The sequence below is a fragment of the Peromyscus eremicus genome, chromosome 20, assembly GCF_949786415.1.
Source record: "Peromyscus eremicus chromosome 20, PerEre_H2_v1, whole genome shotgun sequence".
In the NCBI taxonomy this organism is placed as follows: domain Eukaryota; kingdom Metazoa; phylum Chordata; class Mammalia; order Rodentia; family Cricetidae; genus Peromyscus; species Peromyscus eremicus.
This window is the reverse complement of record NC_081436.1, coordinates 35,249,798-35,267,867: the sequence shown is the minus strand read 5'-3', so window position 1 is coordinate 35,267,867 and position 18,070 is coordinate 35,249,798. Positions and strand designations below refer to the sequence as shown.

The 18,070-nt window shown below is 38.9% G+C and overlaps 1 protein-coding gene across 11 annotated transcripts in view; it reads left to right on the top strand.

Moving 5' to 3' along the window:
* Positions 1-9,039: 9,039 nt before the first annotated feature.
* Phf20l1 (PHD finger protein 20 like 1) overlaps positions 9,040-18,070 on the top strand; it is a 69,589-nt gene continuing 60,558 nt past the window's right edge. For 8 of the 11 annotated variants that reach the window (XM_059247837.1, XM_059247836.1, XM_059247835.1 and 5 more), the window contains exons 1-2: positions 9,042-9,166; positions 11,262-11,381. In XM_059247837.1, coding sequence (XP_059103820.1) covers positions 11,299-11,381 — 83 coding nt within the window. In that variant the 5' untranslated portion in view covers positions 9,042-9,166; positions 11,262-11,298. Of the gene's footprint in view, positions 9,167-11,261; positions 11,382-18,070 lie in introns of all 11 variants that reach the window. The other 3 variants (XM_059247839.1, XM_059247838.1, XM_059247830.1) reach the window with 3 other exon arrangements.

Sequence of the window (18,070 nt, the reverse complement as noted above, 5' to 3'; positions counted from 1 at the left end):
AGAGAGAGAGAGAGAGAGAGAGAGAGAGAGAGAGAGAGAGAGAGAGAAAGAATAGTTGAGGAATATCTAAGAGAGACTCATTAGCCAGCTGTAAAACTCTAGTGTAAGTCCTTGCAAACATGTAGATCTAGGAGGCAGCAATAGTTTCTGATTGTTCTCCATGATCCCCAGCAGAAAGCACAAGGATGTATATAAAATACCTAAATATTTCTCAGGAAATGTGTGTTTTCATGGACACATAATGAGTGCAGGTAGGGCTACCCTCAGATAAATGGGCCACCGAAAAAGGTGAGAGGACCAATGGGAAGCATCTAACATATGGATATTGCTTATTGTTTATGAAATACATGAGTCTTGTTCTCTCCAATTCAATTCTCATTACAGCTCCATGAAGTAGATTTGCAATCTCCATTTACATGAAGAAGAGCCAGCCAGAAATGTATCTATTTCCTAAACTACTGGCACCATATCAAATCTAACATTTTCTGATCTTGTTCCCAAATCCCTGCCTCTCGTACACTTTATTGGTTGAGATTATTACTGAAATAAGCGATAACAAAGAACAAGCCAATAGATTTATTTCTTTTAACTTTACAGTTTTCTACGATCTTTAAGGTATGTCTAGTCCCAAAACAGAAAAAAAGAAAAACAAAGGATGCTTGCCCTTATTAGGGTAAATTTGTTTCGGTAAAATGTTTTGCCGAGTCACAGGAGAGGAAGTCCCAGTAGCTGACCACAGGGGATGTTGCCTCAGAATCTTACAAGAGGAAGCCAGTAAGCCAGGAGGGTAGCAATGCTGATGCTGACAGACCCCCTCAACTCATCTTCCCCTACCCCTTTCCACAGAGAGGAAGAGAGGAACCTCCTCTATCTCAAAGTCCATCAGTTACCTTGGTGATGTTGGCATTATTTTCTTGTACTGGACAAGAGGACAAACAGTGAGGCAAGTTGCAAGTGGCCGGATTTTAAATGACTCTGCATGTTTCTTCATGCTAACACTTGTATTCAGTGCAAATAACCTGAGCACTGGTGCACTTAAGTACACTATTAAACGCCCTAAGGCCAGGAATTGGAGGCTGGAAATATGGCTCAATACGTTACAGCAATTGTTCTGCAAGTATAAAGACCTGAGTTTGAATTCCCAGGACCTACATCAAAAGCCAGGCTGGCTATATGGGTGAATCCCCAAAGCTTACTGGATAGCTAGCCTACCCAAATCAAGAAGAGTTCCAGGAAAGGCGCAAAGCTACACAGAGAAACCTTGTCTCGAAAAGCCAAAAAAAAAAAAAAAAAAGAAGCCTCTAGTTCAGTGTGGTACCCTGTTTCAAGGCAGGAAGGTAGAGAGCATCATTGCTGGCTCTAGCCTCTACAGAAGGATGCTTAGGTGTGAATTTACCCCAGCACACACTTAAACCTAGCACTGTTCTTGGAACATTGCAGATATTCAATTAATGCTTGTGTGAAAGAAATGGAAATAGAGTCAAAGTTTTGTTGGTATTGACTCAGATCTATAAAGAGCTATAAAATATTAACAATTACACTTTGTAGGAGATGACTGGGGAGATGGCTCAGCAGTTAAGAGCACTTGCTGCTCTTTCAGAGGATCTTGGTTTATCTCCCAGCACCCACACAGCTGTTTACAACTCTCTGTAACAACAGTTCCATCCAGGGAATCCTATACCTTCTCTGACATTTCAGGATACCAAGCATGCACAGGATGAACAGACAAACATATAGGCAAAACTCTCGTGCCCATAAAATATATTAAAAATAATTTTAAAAAGTAGTTGCATTTAGCATAGAGCTGTTCTGAGACACTCACTTATCCTTCAAATCTAGGTTAGAAATATGGTCCCTTCTCTCCATGCACTCTTTCCTGATCAACCCGGGAAGAATACATGGATTCCTATAATACCTTTACTTCACGTGTTTTATATTTAGCTCCACATCGTGTTTGTTTCTATAGCCATCTCCCATTGCAGAAAGTCACTTTAGTATAGGGACCTACTTTTACTTTACTTCCTATTCCCTTACTTTGCATCATTCACATTTTAGCATTAGGAAGTGTAATTAAAAACACAAACCAACACCCTGCAGACTACGATGTCCTAAATATATATTTCCTAAATGCTCATATGGAAGTGCTAATCCTCAATGTGATGGTGTCTAGAGGTAGGGCCAGTGGGAATTATGTGGGTCACAAAAGCAGGGCCTTCATGAATGATATTGGTGCCTCAGGAGAGGCAGCAGAGATGATTTCTTTCCACTCTGTGAGGAAACAATGAGAAGATGGCCAACCACAGATAAAAGAGAGTTCCAAGAACCAAGCTGGTTGGCATTTTCATCTTGAACTTCCGAGTCTCTAGAATAGACATACACTTTGGGTGTTTAATCTGCCTCCTTTAGGATGGTTTTGCAACGGCAAGCTAAATGAACTAAAGCTTTTAAGTGATTTAGTAAATGAATGATGAAGGAAGACATGCAAACCTCTGGGTTGTCTATTGCATTTGAAGATGTCACCAGACTGAGCTCCTTCTTGTCATAAGGACAGCAGCTATCACCTAGAAACTCTGCCTTATCATTCTCTGCCCCAATTTATTTACTTACCTAATTTTAAGGTACTGAGGGATGGAACCCAGGATGGGCAAGTACTCTTCAATTTCCACCATTGAGGTACTTCCCTACCCTGATAATTTTGTATTCATTTTGTATATTTAAAATTATCTAACTCAAAGAGCTAAGACCAATCATGTGTGCCTCATCTTAAGGAACTTTTATACCTACTTCTGAACCAAACAATAATCTGGTAGATTTTTAAATCCCAAATTAAAAAGTTGGCAAATTAAATAAAAGAATGCACTGGTTAAAAGGGACAGTGACTTGTATGGCTGCTGTGTTCTGATACTTACATCTGTTCCCTGGAGATGCAACAATCCCCAACAATGTTTCTCTGAGTTGTAGAGGATGGCTGGAAAGGCGAACACTCAAGGACTCTGGAACCAGCTCAGACCAGTCTCTCCCTGGATTTGTCCTTCATTGGGCTTGCTTTTCTAATTTTGCAGACCAGGAAGTATATGCTCAGCTGTGGAGGATGGCTGTAAACTGTAATTTGGAGTTACAATTAGTCTACACCATTTGAGCTGAATATTAGTTATTTTTGTTGCCAGCTCGCATTTTTCTTTCAGAGGAAGCATCCCAGTTTTGCTTTAAAGTTCCCACTCACTTCCAGCCCTCAGCTGGTAGGGTTTGGGACAGTTTCTACTTTTACCTGCATGATAGGGATTTGGGTTTCTGTCAGATCAGGACAAGCCATACTCATGGCTATAACTCTTGACTCAGAGTTGGACTTAATTTAGGTGAGTGAAAGAATGACTTATAAGACTTGTCTTCATGTTCCAGAGTATTTCAATGATAAGGCTGAAGCTGTTAGGGACCAAAATATAAACGCTAAGATTCAAGCCAGCCTCAGAAGCAGAGTGAATGATGTTATGATTTGATTCTTGAATCAAACTGACATCAAAGGAAGACATCCTTATCTCATATTAATTCTCCAATTTAAGAAGTTCTCTTTATGCTTAAGACTGCTTCCATTAAATTTTCCTCTTTGCATGTATGTGTTTTATATGTGTGATATAAACATACCTCTGTGTGTGTGTGTGTGTGTGTGTGTGTGTGTGTGTGTGTGTGTGTGTTGCCCTAGGAGGCCATTGGAACATGTTGGGTGTTCTGCTTTATCAGTTTCCAAATTACTCCATTAGTGTAGAGTCTCTCACTGAATCTGGAGCTAGGCTGACAGCCAGAGCCCCAGTTACTCTCCTGTCTCTGCCACACTACACTGGAGTCAGAGACCTGAACACAGCCAAGACCAGAGTTTTGTTGTTATTTTACACAGGTGATTGGGATTTGAACTCAGGTCCTAATGTTTGCTCAGCAAGTACTTGTGAGCCACGTCTCCAGCTTCTCCATTAACCACAAGCAAACAAGTCCTCACACCTTTCAGATCTTATACATTTGTGCACATAAGGCCCATTTAGTGTAGCATATTAAGACATCACCCTCAAGTTCAAATAAAACTAGAGCCTAGAAATTTGTATTTTAGCAAACAACTCAGGAAAGTCTAATAAAGAAGAGTGGAGGGGATTTAAGACTTGAGAGATGCTGATATAAAGTGATACCAGTGAATAAGAAAAATCAGAGGAGGCACCATCTGTCATCATAGTGGCTGAAAGTAAAGAGCCCCTCTTCATTCTTGGCATGGCAAAGGAGAGCATGTTTTGAGGCATCAAGAAGGATTCCCAAGTCAAATGCTGTTCTGAATAAGGAACTCTTACCTTCTTATTAACACTTTCTCCTGCTGAATATGACATGATCCTGTATCTTTGTCTGAGGCTGCCAGGGTCCATCTGTTGTTCTAGATCAATCATTAATAACTAAAGCTTCCTTCCACTCTCAAAAATGTCCAGGGTTGCATGATAAGTTTTATGGCCATTCCTTGCTTCAGAACAATTGACACACTAAGGCACTTTGTCTCTCTCATGGCATACAAGCACCTGCACATGGGCATGCTCTGTATATCTATAGTTTTAGAAACAGGCACTGTGATATCTTAAAATTACTTCTGTCAAATCAGAAAGTCTTTCAAATTGCAGAAACTCAAGTGACTTCTGAGTAGCACATGAACATTCCATAAATATGTACTTACAATAACTTATACACACATATACATTATATATACATATACATACACATATAATGATATCATATGACATTCCACTTTTTGCTATAATCAATAGTCAATAAGACTGGAAAAATTCATTAACTATGTGAACAGAAAGCTATAGTAACATCTGGAGGGATGTTTGCCAGTTTGCTGCTAGCTTGAAAGTCTGTCTGTAACTGATAAGTTCTGAACAACCTGATAACTGGATATAGCCAGAGACAAGACAAGTGAGCTTTTATTCAGCTGAAGGAAGTTACATTAATGCCATTTTCAAATACCTTAGAATAGGGATATTTACCAGTACTGACCATTGCAGCAGCAATTCTCCCATTAAACTAGTCTATTAACAAAAATTCCTGAATTATTTTGTCTTTCCTGAAGCAAATTACAAATATTAGATAAACAGAAAAACTACCTGTCTTGTGTTTTTGAGGATGGCTTGTGTTTAGTAATGGCTTTTCACTGCTGTAAGTTACATACACACTCAGTTGTTAAATATTCCAGCAAGTATTATAGTTTCACATTCATATTTCTTGTGTTGGAGGAATTTAGATCAATGATTTCTGCCTAACACGTGTTGTTTCAAGATAATTTTCCCACTGCTTGTTTGGTTCTGTCCAAACACAGCTGTACGGTCTTTCTTTCTATATTCGGAGTTGGAATGACTGATGGCTTACATCCACCATCTGGAAGAGGGTGTGTTGAGTAGGAGAGAAGTGAGAGGAGATAACAATACATGGCTCAGTTACATGGCTGGAGAGATACTCTTAGAGTCTTCTCTACCCTGTATCAATGTCATGATCTTAAATTCAGACTCTATATGCCAGTGAGGGAATGCAATTTGTGAAGTTCTCTCTCTCTCTCTCTCTCTCTCTCTCTCTCTCTCTCTCTCTCTCTCTCTCTCTCTCTCTGCCTCTCTCTGTGTCTCTGTCTCTCGTGTATGTGTATAGTGTTTGTAAGTATGTGGGTGCATGTGTATATATGTGCTTGTAGAGGTTCAAGGTTGATAGTAAGAGTCTTCCTTGGTAACTCTCGACCTCATTCATTAAGGCATAGTCTCTCAACTGGACCCAGAGTTTAACAATACAACTAATCTAGCTTGTGCCAGGGATCCTCTGTTTCTGCCTTCTGAGTACTACCATGTCTGTACACCCACTCAGAATTTACACAGGTTCTGGAGATCCAAACCCTAGTTTTTATACTTACATGGAAAATACTTTAACTACTGAGCCATGTTCCTAGACCTTGGTAAAATTTTTGTTAGTTATATCACATCTAATATCTCCATTTTAGAGTAGATTATTTACTACTCTCTCCTGAAATTATGTAATTGCTAAAATGCTTCCAAACTGTGACTATGACTATGGTGGTTTGAGTGAAAATGGCCACAAATAGGCTCATGAGGAGTCACACTAGTGGGAGGTGTGGTCTTCTTGGAGTAGCTGTGGCCTTGTTGGAAGAAGTGTGTCACTGGGGGTGGGTTTTGGGGTTTCAGAAACCTAAGCCAGGATGAGGGGCACTCTCTCTTCCTTCTGCCTGCCAATACAGATGTAGACTTCTCAGCTACCTTTCCACCACCATGTCTGCTTTCTTGCTATCATGCTTCCTGCCATGCCAATAATGAACTAAACCTCTGAACTGTAAGCCAACCCCAATTTAATGTTTTCCTTTATCAGAGTTGCTGTCGTCATGGTGTCTCTTCACAGCAATAAAACCCTAACTAAGACAATTACACAATGATAATAAAGAGATCAAGACTTGTGGAAAAAATGTACAGTAAAATAGCTCAATACAATGTGTTCAATCGTGATTTACAAAAAGACACAATGTAGTACTCAAGTGTTTGCATCTCAGTTTGATTCATCTTGACTGTGATAGATACAAACACATATGGTTACAGGAGTGTCCTAGCAATGCCATTGTTAATGTTAAGGAAAAAGTGCACAATATTCCTTTTTAACATAGTGGCTTCATTCACTGGGAATATTAAATGTCCTTTAAAGTCCTCCAAACTTATTTTGAGTTTATACGTGAGGCTCAGTTTTAGTCACCCACACTTTTAAATAAGTCTTTTTCATTCATATGAATATATGGATGGACCTTCAAAGATCATGTATGACTTGGGGGTAATTCTTCAAGCTAAAGAGCTGAATTGTGCATTTTAGGCTTTTTAGCAGAACTAGTGTCTACTTGTTGAGTAGTAGAGATTTCCTATTGCAATTTAGTGACAACTAAATATGACACCCCCATTTCCAATATGCAATCTGAGAGAGGATATTAACTCCACAGGACCGTAAGTCACTCAAGCCACTAATTTACATTAGACCTCAGTTCCATCTTTAAAAAAAAAAAACAGTTTTATTTTTGACAGTTTCATACACAAAATTTTAGTCATTTTCACTCCTCATTCCCCTTCCTTATCTCCTCTCTCACAAGAACTCTTCTCAGCAAGTCTCCATTTTACTTTCACATCTCCGTTTTGTGTGTTGCCCACTGAGTTTGGTAAGGGTTATTTGCCTGAGTGTAAGTAGGAGGTCGTTCCCGTTTTTATTCTACTCTGTATTATTGGAGGGACTCGGTATTTTTGTTCTAGTTGAAATAAAAGAATCATTTTTTTGAGGAATTGGGTTGGTAGACACCCAACATAGTAAAGAATATATATATATATATATACACATATATATATTCATACAAAATAGGTAATATACATAGAAATTTACTGGCTTGAGATTAGTGGGGTTTCTGCCAGGCTTCAGGAAGATTAGGTGTAGGTCGAAAGGAAGGTTAGCCTTTATAATAAATGATCCTGATTTATTCATATGTTCCTTTTACTTCTCAACATTGTACAATTTGTTGTTTAAGTTAAGTATTGCTTACAATTGCATGATGGTTGTAAATGATGTGTCATTCCTGGGCTCATCCTGATGTATCACGGACATGTGCTGCTGCTAAAACAGCAGTTGTTGCAAACATTGCAAGCCACAGTCTGAGGTCCAAGAAACTTGTTGAACTGGCATCATGCATTGCCATTCCATGTGATAAATTTTACTTGTATTTTAATTTTATAGCCCATTAAATGAACAAGCATATTTCACCAAAAGAAAATGGAAAGTATAATGCTGCCCGTGGCAGAAGGGAGATTCTAGAAATATTTATTGCATTGGATTAATGACAATCATGGGGGAAATTATCAGACATTGAAAAGAAAAACTAGATGACAAACATCCTCTATCATCTGTCTTATTTACATTGTTTGTAGCACCACCAAGCTCAGTGTAATTCTGCAGCTATTAGAAACATATCTTTGAGTGAATGTCTTTTGAATAAAATGTCGAATATGACTATGTTTGCTTAATTTACAAAATCTCACTACCATTGAAACTTAGAGTTACTTTGCTATTTTTCTCTGTACATGATGAAGCGAGATAAATATAAGTGTCATTTGTATGCAATGATGCGCTTTAAAAACGTGGGAGGCAGAGTGATAGGTTGGAGAGAGAGAGAGAGAAAAAAAATAGATGTTTCCTCTCAGTAGTATTTTGCCTGTGATCACTTCTGGGTTTTTCTCAAAGCTGGGACAGGGACTCTTTTGCTTAATACAAACTCTGGGGCATGGTAGTTACCTAGTAAAGATAGTCTCTCTATCAGTCCCTATAGTTGTGTTGACTTATGGAAGTCACATCATGGTAGTTAGTCACAGACTCTATAGCTGTGCCCCACTTCTTAGGAATGTCTGTTATTTGCTTAGTAAAAATTTCTGAGGTTGGAGAGCAGTATAATTGTGCGGTTGTAATTATTACATGGTATATTTATAGTGTAGTATCAGCGATAAAGTACCCATCCACACACTTTCCTGATTTTGTAATAGAGACCATTGTGTCTGTCGTTAATGTGGGCTAAAACAGACATCGAGGAAAGTGTGTGGTGCATTTATGTTTGCCCAATGTGCCCGGGAGAAGGATGAGTTGGAAACCAACAACAATCAGGAGAGGTCTTCATCTTATTTCCAGCACTAAGGGGAATCCAGAGCTCAAGACCCTTTACTCGCCAGGAGCCCAGCCCGGGCCGAAGCCCCGCCCCCAGAACAGTCCTCCAATCGGCTGCGCCGCGCGAGCCCGGCCCTCGCATGTCACGCTTCCGGTGCGTCGCGGGCGGCTGACGTCCCCGGCCGGCGTCGCGTCAGGGCTGGCCGGCGGCGGTGGCGGCGGCGGCGGCGGCGAAGGCGGTGATGGTGGCGGCCCCCGAGCGGGCTTGAGGGCTCGGACGCGGCTCCCTCCCGCGCGTTTCCTCGGGCCGACGCGGCGCCGCGGGCCCGGCTCGCTCGGCTCCTGCTCCCTCCCCGGCCGCTGCCCGGGCAGACGCGGACGAGGCCCGCGCTGGCCGCCTTGACGCACCCCGGCTCGGCCCCGGACGGCCCGGTTGCTGTGCGGAGAGGAGGCCGAGTCGGTAAGAGGCGGCGGCGGGGCCTGGAGGCTGCCGGGTCCCCGGGCCGCACTCGCGCCCGCTTCGCTCTCGGCCGGCGCCCGGCTCCCTGCCACCCCGCCGGCCCTATTGTCTGCGCGCCGCCGCGATCCCCCGCCTTCCTTCCCCTGCCGGGTAGTCGGCTGTCAACCTGCAGCTCCCGGGCTCTGGGCCAGCCGCGTCGCGGCCTTTCCTGGCTCCCCTTGCCACCCTTGCCACCCTTGCCCGTATGGGCCCGCCTCGTCCCCCACCCCTGCTTAGCTTCGCGGTCTTTCCCTCACCACTCAGTTGCTCTGTGTTTCCGTCTCTTTCCTCTCACTGTCATCTCCGCTAACTTCATCGTCCCTACATCGCAGTTCTTTTGACCGCTTTCCTTTTTTTTTTTTTTTTTTTCCATTCCTTTTTGTTTCTCCTACGCATCTTTCTCTCTGTTAAACGTTTTTTGCTTTAAGGGTCTTTCTAGTAGATTGTTTTGTAAAAGTTCTTAATTCAGATGCCCCCTGCATTCTCCCATCTCCCCACAAGAGAATGAAAATCACCCCTGCCTTTTGAGGTGCCTCATTCCTGAGAGTCACTGGGGGATTAGATTTACAGGCTGGAAGTTTGATCTTAGGAGATGTTAGCGTAGCTGGCAAATTGCCTCTTCGGATTCGATTTCTGAACATTTAAGGAGCAGTCTCGCATGTTTTGCACACTTACAAGATTTCTATTTAAAATATTTAGTTTGTTGCCATTACACACAACGCACCCTGGCTACAAATCTTAACCTCACTGATGCCATGCCAGAATATTCTATAGCCGCTTAGCCACGAGCTTGTAAACTTGATCCCTCATATTTTTTCTTTTGTGGAAAGCATTGACGCTATTTCTTTCTTCCCTTACTTTTCAGGTTCCAAAAAACAGGAAGGCACATTTGGAATTCTGTTTGCCATTACGTTTTTCCCTGTTTTAAACAGTAACCAAACCATTATTTATATATATATATATAAATATATATATATAAATTCAGTTGTGTGAGTTTTTTTTTAAAGATTTTTGTTATTATGTGAGGTTTTATATTTTTTAAGCTGGAGGGAGCCTAGTCAGTAGTGATGTAAAACATGTTTTAAGCATCTTTCTCCAACAATAACAGCTTTATATTCCTGCTTAACAAATGTATTATGATGAGACTGTGCATACCAATTATATTTTCATTGCACTATTGATACTTTGAGAATGTATTCATTTTCCTCAACTACTTAGTAGTGAAAAAGGCCTCAAGTGTACTAGGAGGCCAATGTGGCCTAAACAACAGTAAATACTTGATCTGTGAATGATCTACAGAGAACTCTTTTGCAGGTTTTTTTGAGGGGGGGTTGTTTTGCTTTTAATGAAAAAGCTTTTTGTTATTGTGGGGACTATGTTGAGTTAATGATAGAAACCATACTCAGGGTCAAACTCTGGCATTATTGATTATTAAACGTGAAGTTCAAGAAAAAAATCCTCTGCAACTCTTCATGTTAAAATTATCAAGTGGTGAGCCGCTGAGGTAGTATGTAATAATGCATCCTGATCTTACAGGAAGATTGGTTAGACTCCTTGGTGGCACTCCTTGGTGACATTTCTACTGCTTCCTTCATGTATTTAGTGTTTTATATAGGGTTGTATATTTTGACGCACTAAACGATTTCTGAAAACTAAGTGAAAAATGATTAAGCTATTCCCCTCAAGGATTTCAGTGAACAGGATTGTCTTAATTTTTAAAAATTTTAAAAAGAGCATTTTCAACCTTCCTTGAATGGAACTTTCTTGGGCATTTTTGAGTTAAGGTTTAAAGCATTTTAGCCATTCATAATTCTTATTGCCTTGTCTCTTCCTTTTTTAGCTAGTTTTCCTTTCTGTATTCCTTTTATGCCTTACCAATATTGCCTTCATGTTGCATGCTACCTATAGGTACTGGTAATCATCTAATTAAAAAACTGGAAAGTATTGTAACTTCCATGTATTATTTTGAAAGTTACTTAAATTCTGTCTGTTCCTTTAAGCCATATTCCCTGTGCATTTCATGCATTAGATTCTAACTTTTTTTTTTCCTCTTGAGGTAGTGGAAAGAAAATACTGAAGAATAGGATCTCAAGATGAGTAAAAAGCCCCCAAATCGTCCTGGAATCACTTTTGAGATTGGTGCTCGTTTGGAGGCACTGGACTACTTACAGAAATGGTATGGAAAATACAGAACTTTGACCAAAAACACCAAATCTGTAGCTTCAGGAAGTCAGTGGCTATCCTAATCACATGTCAGGCGCATAAGTATATCTATCCCTTGAATACACGTGCACATTAGGTTTAGGTTTAGCCTTTATAAACTTCAGAGATTGTTTAGTATAGTACTTTAGATATTTGAGATTTGGAAGTATTTTTCTAGAGTATGAGGCAAATACAAAGGATGGTACCCCTAAATAACTAACAGAACTATTTTGGGGAAGGGGGAGGAGGGTTAATTCACATTATCAGCTTCCTAAATTTGGATAAGACCTTGATGTGTCTGTTTTCTTGCTATTTATTAGATAATATTAGTGGTTAGGACTTTTACTTTCATAGTGTCCATGTCCATCCTTCATTATCCCACCAAAAATCAAAGTCCTGTCTAACCTCTTCCTTCCTTAGAGAGCAGAGCCTCATGGCATGTTGTACTAGAAAGACAGTCTCGCAGAACTGCACTTTCTCCTCTTGTTCTGGGCATCTGTGGCAGGTGGTCAGTATAAACACCCTACGCGTGTCACTTACACAGTGGTGTAGGAAAGGGTGATATGCTAGTGTGATATCCGTGTGGCTAGGAGAGGAGGGAAACAGCACCCAGGCTCACTGGCCCACAGAGAAATAGGATGAGGGAATGAGTTGCTCATTCTTATTGGAGGCTCATCACTCTGCCTTCTAGGCAGATGTCCTCTTGTTGGCATTCATGAGCCACTGAGAGAAGTGTTTGATAGTGTTTGCCTGGTGCCAGTGCTACCTTTGCTCCCCTCTCCTGACACTCATTTGTTTTGGAGAAGGGCCTAGTAACTTAGCTACTCCAGGACTTTATTCACCACACACTTTGATGTTTTTCTCCACAGTATTTCCATTAAAACCATGATGGGAGCCAGTAGATTCGCTTATCATTGATTTGCATTCAGTCAGCCTACCAAATTGACAGTGGGAGACAGAAATCTTGTTTACTCATAGTATTGACTTGAGACTAACCCTTTGTTAACATCTAGCCTTAGACCTCAGCATATCTTTATCACCTAGCTTAATGGCCTCATTTTGGGGCTCTTCTTTAGGACAGTTTAGAATTCTGCATTAAAGTTAAGTGACAATTATTTTGCCTCTTATTCCCAGCTACTCAGTGGGTAGTTCTTGTAAGGAGCCTGTTTCTTACCAGGCAGATAGTATATTTAGTGTTTCTTTGAACGTGGGAAGCACCTGAGAAATAGGCTTTATCATAGCAAAGGTGATTAAGAAACAGTCTCCAGATTTTAGCAAATGTCAGTGAGGGTGTGTTGATGACAGTGGTGAAATACTCACAACTACAAAGTGCCTTCACATCATGCAGCAAAAGATGCCAGTTTGTGCCAAATTAACTTTCTTAATTGTGATTTAGCCAACATCGTTTTACTGCAGAGGTACACTATTGAATCTTCGTGAGATGTGACTATAGAAAAAAATCATTTTCCTGTGAATCTTTACTTTTTTTGTTACTGCTTTTGTGAATAACAAGTTATTTCATATTCATAGATTCTCATAGGCTTCTCAGTCAACAAAGTGCCACTGAGCTAGCTTCTAACTTGGATGAAGCACATAGTTTATTAGTTCGTGCAGTCATTTTCAAGGGCACCAACATAACTTTGGCCTTGTATAAGAAGTTTACGTTTGGTGGTGAAATGTCTTTTAATTCAGTGGCTGTTAAATTTTGATTCAGTAATTAAATTTAAAAAATATTTTTAGAGAAATCCTTGTTCAGATCTTGCCTGAGTATCCTTTAGTGTCCTATGCTTCAGAATAGAATTCATGAAAACAAGTCAGAGTTGTAGCTTCTCAACAAGAAGTTCATGATAACTAAGTTTAAGGCCTACCTGGAATTCTAGTAAGCCCAGTGATAATGGACTCATTGAGAAACATTGCCCAGAGTAATCACATGACGAACACCAAAATATATGTTGAGTTTAATTATTTTTATAAACTCATTTATATAAACACTATTCTTGACGTGGCTCCTTCAAAAAGCCTTTCAGAGTATTGTTTATGTATACACTTATACATACATACTCATTTGGATGATTCAAATAATTTCTTAAGATTGAGTTTTGCTTTTTTCTTTTTTGTTAGTATCAGGAAATAGAGTTAGATCAACCTTAAATTTAATATCAAGTGGTTTACCACAGAACAGCTGTTGAAGTGCTGAGATCTACTTAAATTTCTATGTGGTGCAAAAGTTATATGAAGGTTTTTTTTTTTAAACAGGTTATATAACTAAACAAGACAATTAACTATTTTATGTATATATGTATGTATATTATATCACCCTACTTGTAAAAGATCCTTCAATATTTCATATAAAGTCTTCACATGTTTGATTTAGTATCAAATAAAAATTAAGAATAGTTTGGTTTTCAGGTGGTGCACACCTTTAGTCCCAGCACTCAGGAGGCAGAGCCAGGCAGATCTCTGTGAGTTCGAAACCAGCCTGGTCTACAGAGCAAGATCCAGGACAGGCACCAAAACTACACAGAGAAACCCTGTCTTGAAAAAACAAAACAAAACAAAACAAAAATGATTTGGTTTTGAAAGACTTCGGTAATTTCATGAGGACCAGAATACTTGGTAGTTTAAAATATACTAAGTATAACTTTTCCTCCTTCTTCCATTCTTTGATATTTGTGCATGGTTGCTTTTATCATCCATATGCATTCAGTTCCATTTGAAAACTATTGGTTCCTATTTGATATATACCTTGATCTGTTAAGGAATTAGACAGGCAGAGTAGAGCAGAATTGCAAATCTTGTTTACAAAATATTGTTCTCAAGACATGTACATTGAACCACATACTGTGGAATTAATTTATCCCATGTTGGTACATTTTCTTTTAAAAAGAAGTATTAGAGGTGATAGAGAGATGGCTCCAAAAGGCCAGTTCCTGCACCAGGGATAGATCCCATTCCCACTGCCAGGGGCCCATTAAACAGACCAAGCTGCACAGCTGTACACAACTGCTAATGCAGAGGGCCTAGTCCAGTCCCTACAGCTCTACAGCTCTACAGCTGTTGGTCTAAAATTCATGAGTTCCTATCAGCTTCATGAACCCAGGTCTTAAGACCTGGTCAGCAAGTGTCACTGAGCCATCTCTCTAGCCACCCTCATAGAAAAATTAAAAAAAAAAAAAAAATGGAGAAAAGGACAAACTAAGCATGGTGGCACACTCCAACACTCCAGCAACTTAGGAGGCTAAAGTAGGAAGATAGCAAGTTCAAGGTCAACATGGCAACTTAGTGTATATACCTTTAGTAATAATATATAATCTATATTATATATTATGTAACATAATAATATAGCTTTATGGAGAAGCACTTGCCTGGCATGTGCAAAGCCTTGAGTTTAATCCCCTGTACTACCCAGACGGACAGCAATAACGACAAAAAAAAAAAGCACAAAAGTTGATAATAGTGGAATTCTCAAAATGCCAGTAACTTTGATCTGTATGTATGACAGGTTTTTCATGTATGAAAAAGGAAAATAAATTTTGATGTGTCCTCATAATAAAAGGATATACTAAATTTAGTGGGAAGAAATAAACTGAAGTTAAGCAACTTAGGTTTAGGAAGATTTGATTTACTAGGAAGACTTCAATCTGTTTCCTAGGAAGAGTACCATCAATAGTACTTGAACAACCAATACCACAATCTTCTTAAAGTTCATAAAGATAGCTTCTCTCTGAAAATTCACTTCTCTTATTAATTAGTAATTTGTTACTTCCTGTTTTCAAAGTCAGCATGCAGCTATATATGAAAGTCATTGGTGGCTAGTTTTTCTGAACTAATGAATACAGGCCCTGAAAAGTCACTGTGGAGTTTGACTTTGTATTTGCTTTTGCCAACTAGGTCTCTTCTACACACAGTAAACTCCTACTTTTAATTTTTAAATATTTTGTCATCTTACTTAAAACATTTTCTTTTAACTTATTTCCTGAACAACCTGCATAAGGTAAGGACTTTAATGTGCTAGATTAGCTCATGTAATCAGCTCTTTTAAATTTTAGTTTTCCATCATATTATGCATGGTTACCTATGTCCACTCACACCTTAACGTTGAGTTTTATTTCTGGAAGACAACATCATAATGCCAAAACAAGTGTTTTGGTATAGGAATATATTTGGAGAAAGAGAATATTCATAATAAAGTTATATCAAAGACACTAAGTGGATGGTTTTTAATTTATGCAGTTACTTATTGATCTGGTAAGTATGGGCAAATCCTGGTTTAACAGTACCACTGGCTGTTATCTATGCAATATTTTTAGGATCAAATAAAAAGATATAAACTTACTTTGAATTCTACAATTTCAAAATTAAAACACTGACATAAATTTGAAGGGAGAGGGAAAGCTAGAAAATAAACCTCTGGGCATCTGAAGACTTCAGTGTCCAGACTTTTAATAGACATTAGTGTTAGCATGAGAGTGAACTAGACTCACGCAGGAAACAGGCTATGGGAGCATAGACTTTTAAACTACTCATCACATCCTCCTCCTCCTGTAGACTTTCTAGGTTGCAGAGCACCTCTACATACATTAGCATCTAACCGTGTAGAATATAGTGGGTAAGATATGATGATGATCCTGGTTTTAACAGTTTAACTGCTGCCATTTGATTAAGTCGTTACTCTGCAGTTAGTGATTTATTTATAAGAACACAGCAGATGGAGTGATAGGCTGTTAGTCTTACAAGATTTGAAATACAGTCAACTTAAAGTATTCAGATGAGTTCTGCTCTTCTGACTTCTTTGGGAATATTTCTATTAATTCTCCTCTAGATCTAAAGAAAAGGAAAATAAGAGATTAAAAAGTGTAGAGATGTCTCCAAGTATGAGCGTTTGCTGGAACAGTTTAAATTTGAGTTGGCAAATGCTGTTCCCACACATTTGGAGGGTTTGAACTGTATGGAACATTTGCAAATGTGAGTGTTTAAGTTGTTCACCAACAGAATTTTAATATGTGAGAAGATTCAAGAAGATTGTAGTAGTGACAGATACCTTCTAATTGAAAATAAATGCATTTTTTTCTGAGTAAAAAGTTGACTTTAAATTGGTGGCTTTTCAGAGGAATATAGAGATGTGTAATCTATATTGAGGACAGGAGAATGTCCCAGAAAATGAGTCATTTTAAAAGTAAAGTAGTTTTAGATAAGTTTGAATACTTCCAAGATAGGGAATCTTTAGCTGATGTGAATAAAGTCTTTGTCCTTTTGTGTTTGGAATTTCAAAATTTTTTTAATTCTTGAAATATAATTACTTTGAGTCATTCACTGCCATTAGAAGCCTGATTTCTGCTGTAGACCCAGGGAAAAAAATGTGTAGTTTCATGTGTAATAGCAAAGTAATTGAATTATATATTAGGTTCATAAATCCACAAACACACACACAAAAAAAAATAATCAATAGACTAAAGTTTAAGAGCCCTTTTGCAGAGAACTCAAATTGAATTGATAAGAACTTTGTTTTAAATTCTGATGTTTAATCTACTTTAATCATTCAGGTGGGCCTGTGCCAGCATAGAAACACTTTAAACTTTTACAAACTAGAGCTCTGCCTGCTGTGTTTGAGATGCTAATGATGAGACCCTCCTGACAAAAAAGTATGAAAAGCAAGATAAGAAATAGGATAGGGTGGGCTCATTAGTTCAGAACACACCTGGTCCCTCTGTTGTTGTTCTTAACCACATGTGCTCAGTGTATTGATGCATTTTTAAATCTACTTTCTGCTTTACAAGTTTGGTTGATTTTTGTTTGTTTGTTTTGTTCTTAAACACTGTTTTCTTTGAAAAGAAGAAAGGGTTATTAGATAATGTAAATTTAATTAGAATCCAGAAAATATGTGTAGTAAATACTCTTTGTGCCTCTGCTTTGGTGTTCTAGTGGGAGTGTTCTATTATAAGTTTTGCCCACTTAGAACCCCATTTTCTTTTATCTATTTTCACCTTTTCTGGGTTGACAGATTATTTTATCTTATTTATAGATGGACCTGTCACAGATCTGAGACAGAAAAAAAATAGGCATGAAGAATTCGTAGGTAGTTTTTCAAAACCGCTAGTCACTTAGAAGAAAAAAATGGTGTTCAGAAGTATAGAGAAAGGCCAATATAATTTGGAACCAAAATATAGAGGTCTGAAACATTTGGATGGTAGAAACTTTTCACTCCAGGTATGGTGAGATCAACAGTACACTCCACTGCATCACATAGAACATTTAGCCTGTTGGCCAAATGTGCCTAGGTTAGCACTGTTCCTGGCTTCTCTGTGGTATGTGTACTTGGTATGTAAGAGCTCTCTGGTGCCCTTGTTCTTAGAATTACAGTTTAGGCAAGGCAGTTAATTTCAGGCCTACCTGTCCAAAGAACTTCCTCCTGATTTTGGCGTAGAAGCAAATCTTCAAATTGACAATTTTGTTTCATGACTTCATCAATTTATAAATGTGTGAAAGTAGAATCTCAGGCTTGCTGTGCTTTGTGTGTGTGTGTGTGTGTGTGTGTGTGTGTGTGTGTGTGTGGTGTGTGCGCACGCGCGTGTGCATATAATGGCAAAGATTAGATCCAAACTAAAAAAGAGTGAGTGTTTGATAGTTTGATATGTGGTTTAATGACAGCCATTAGTTATCATA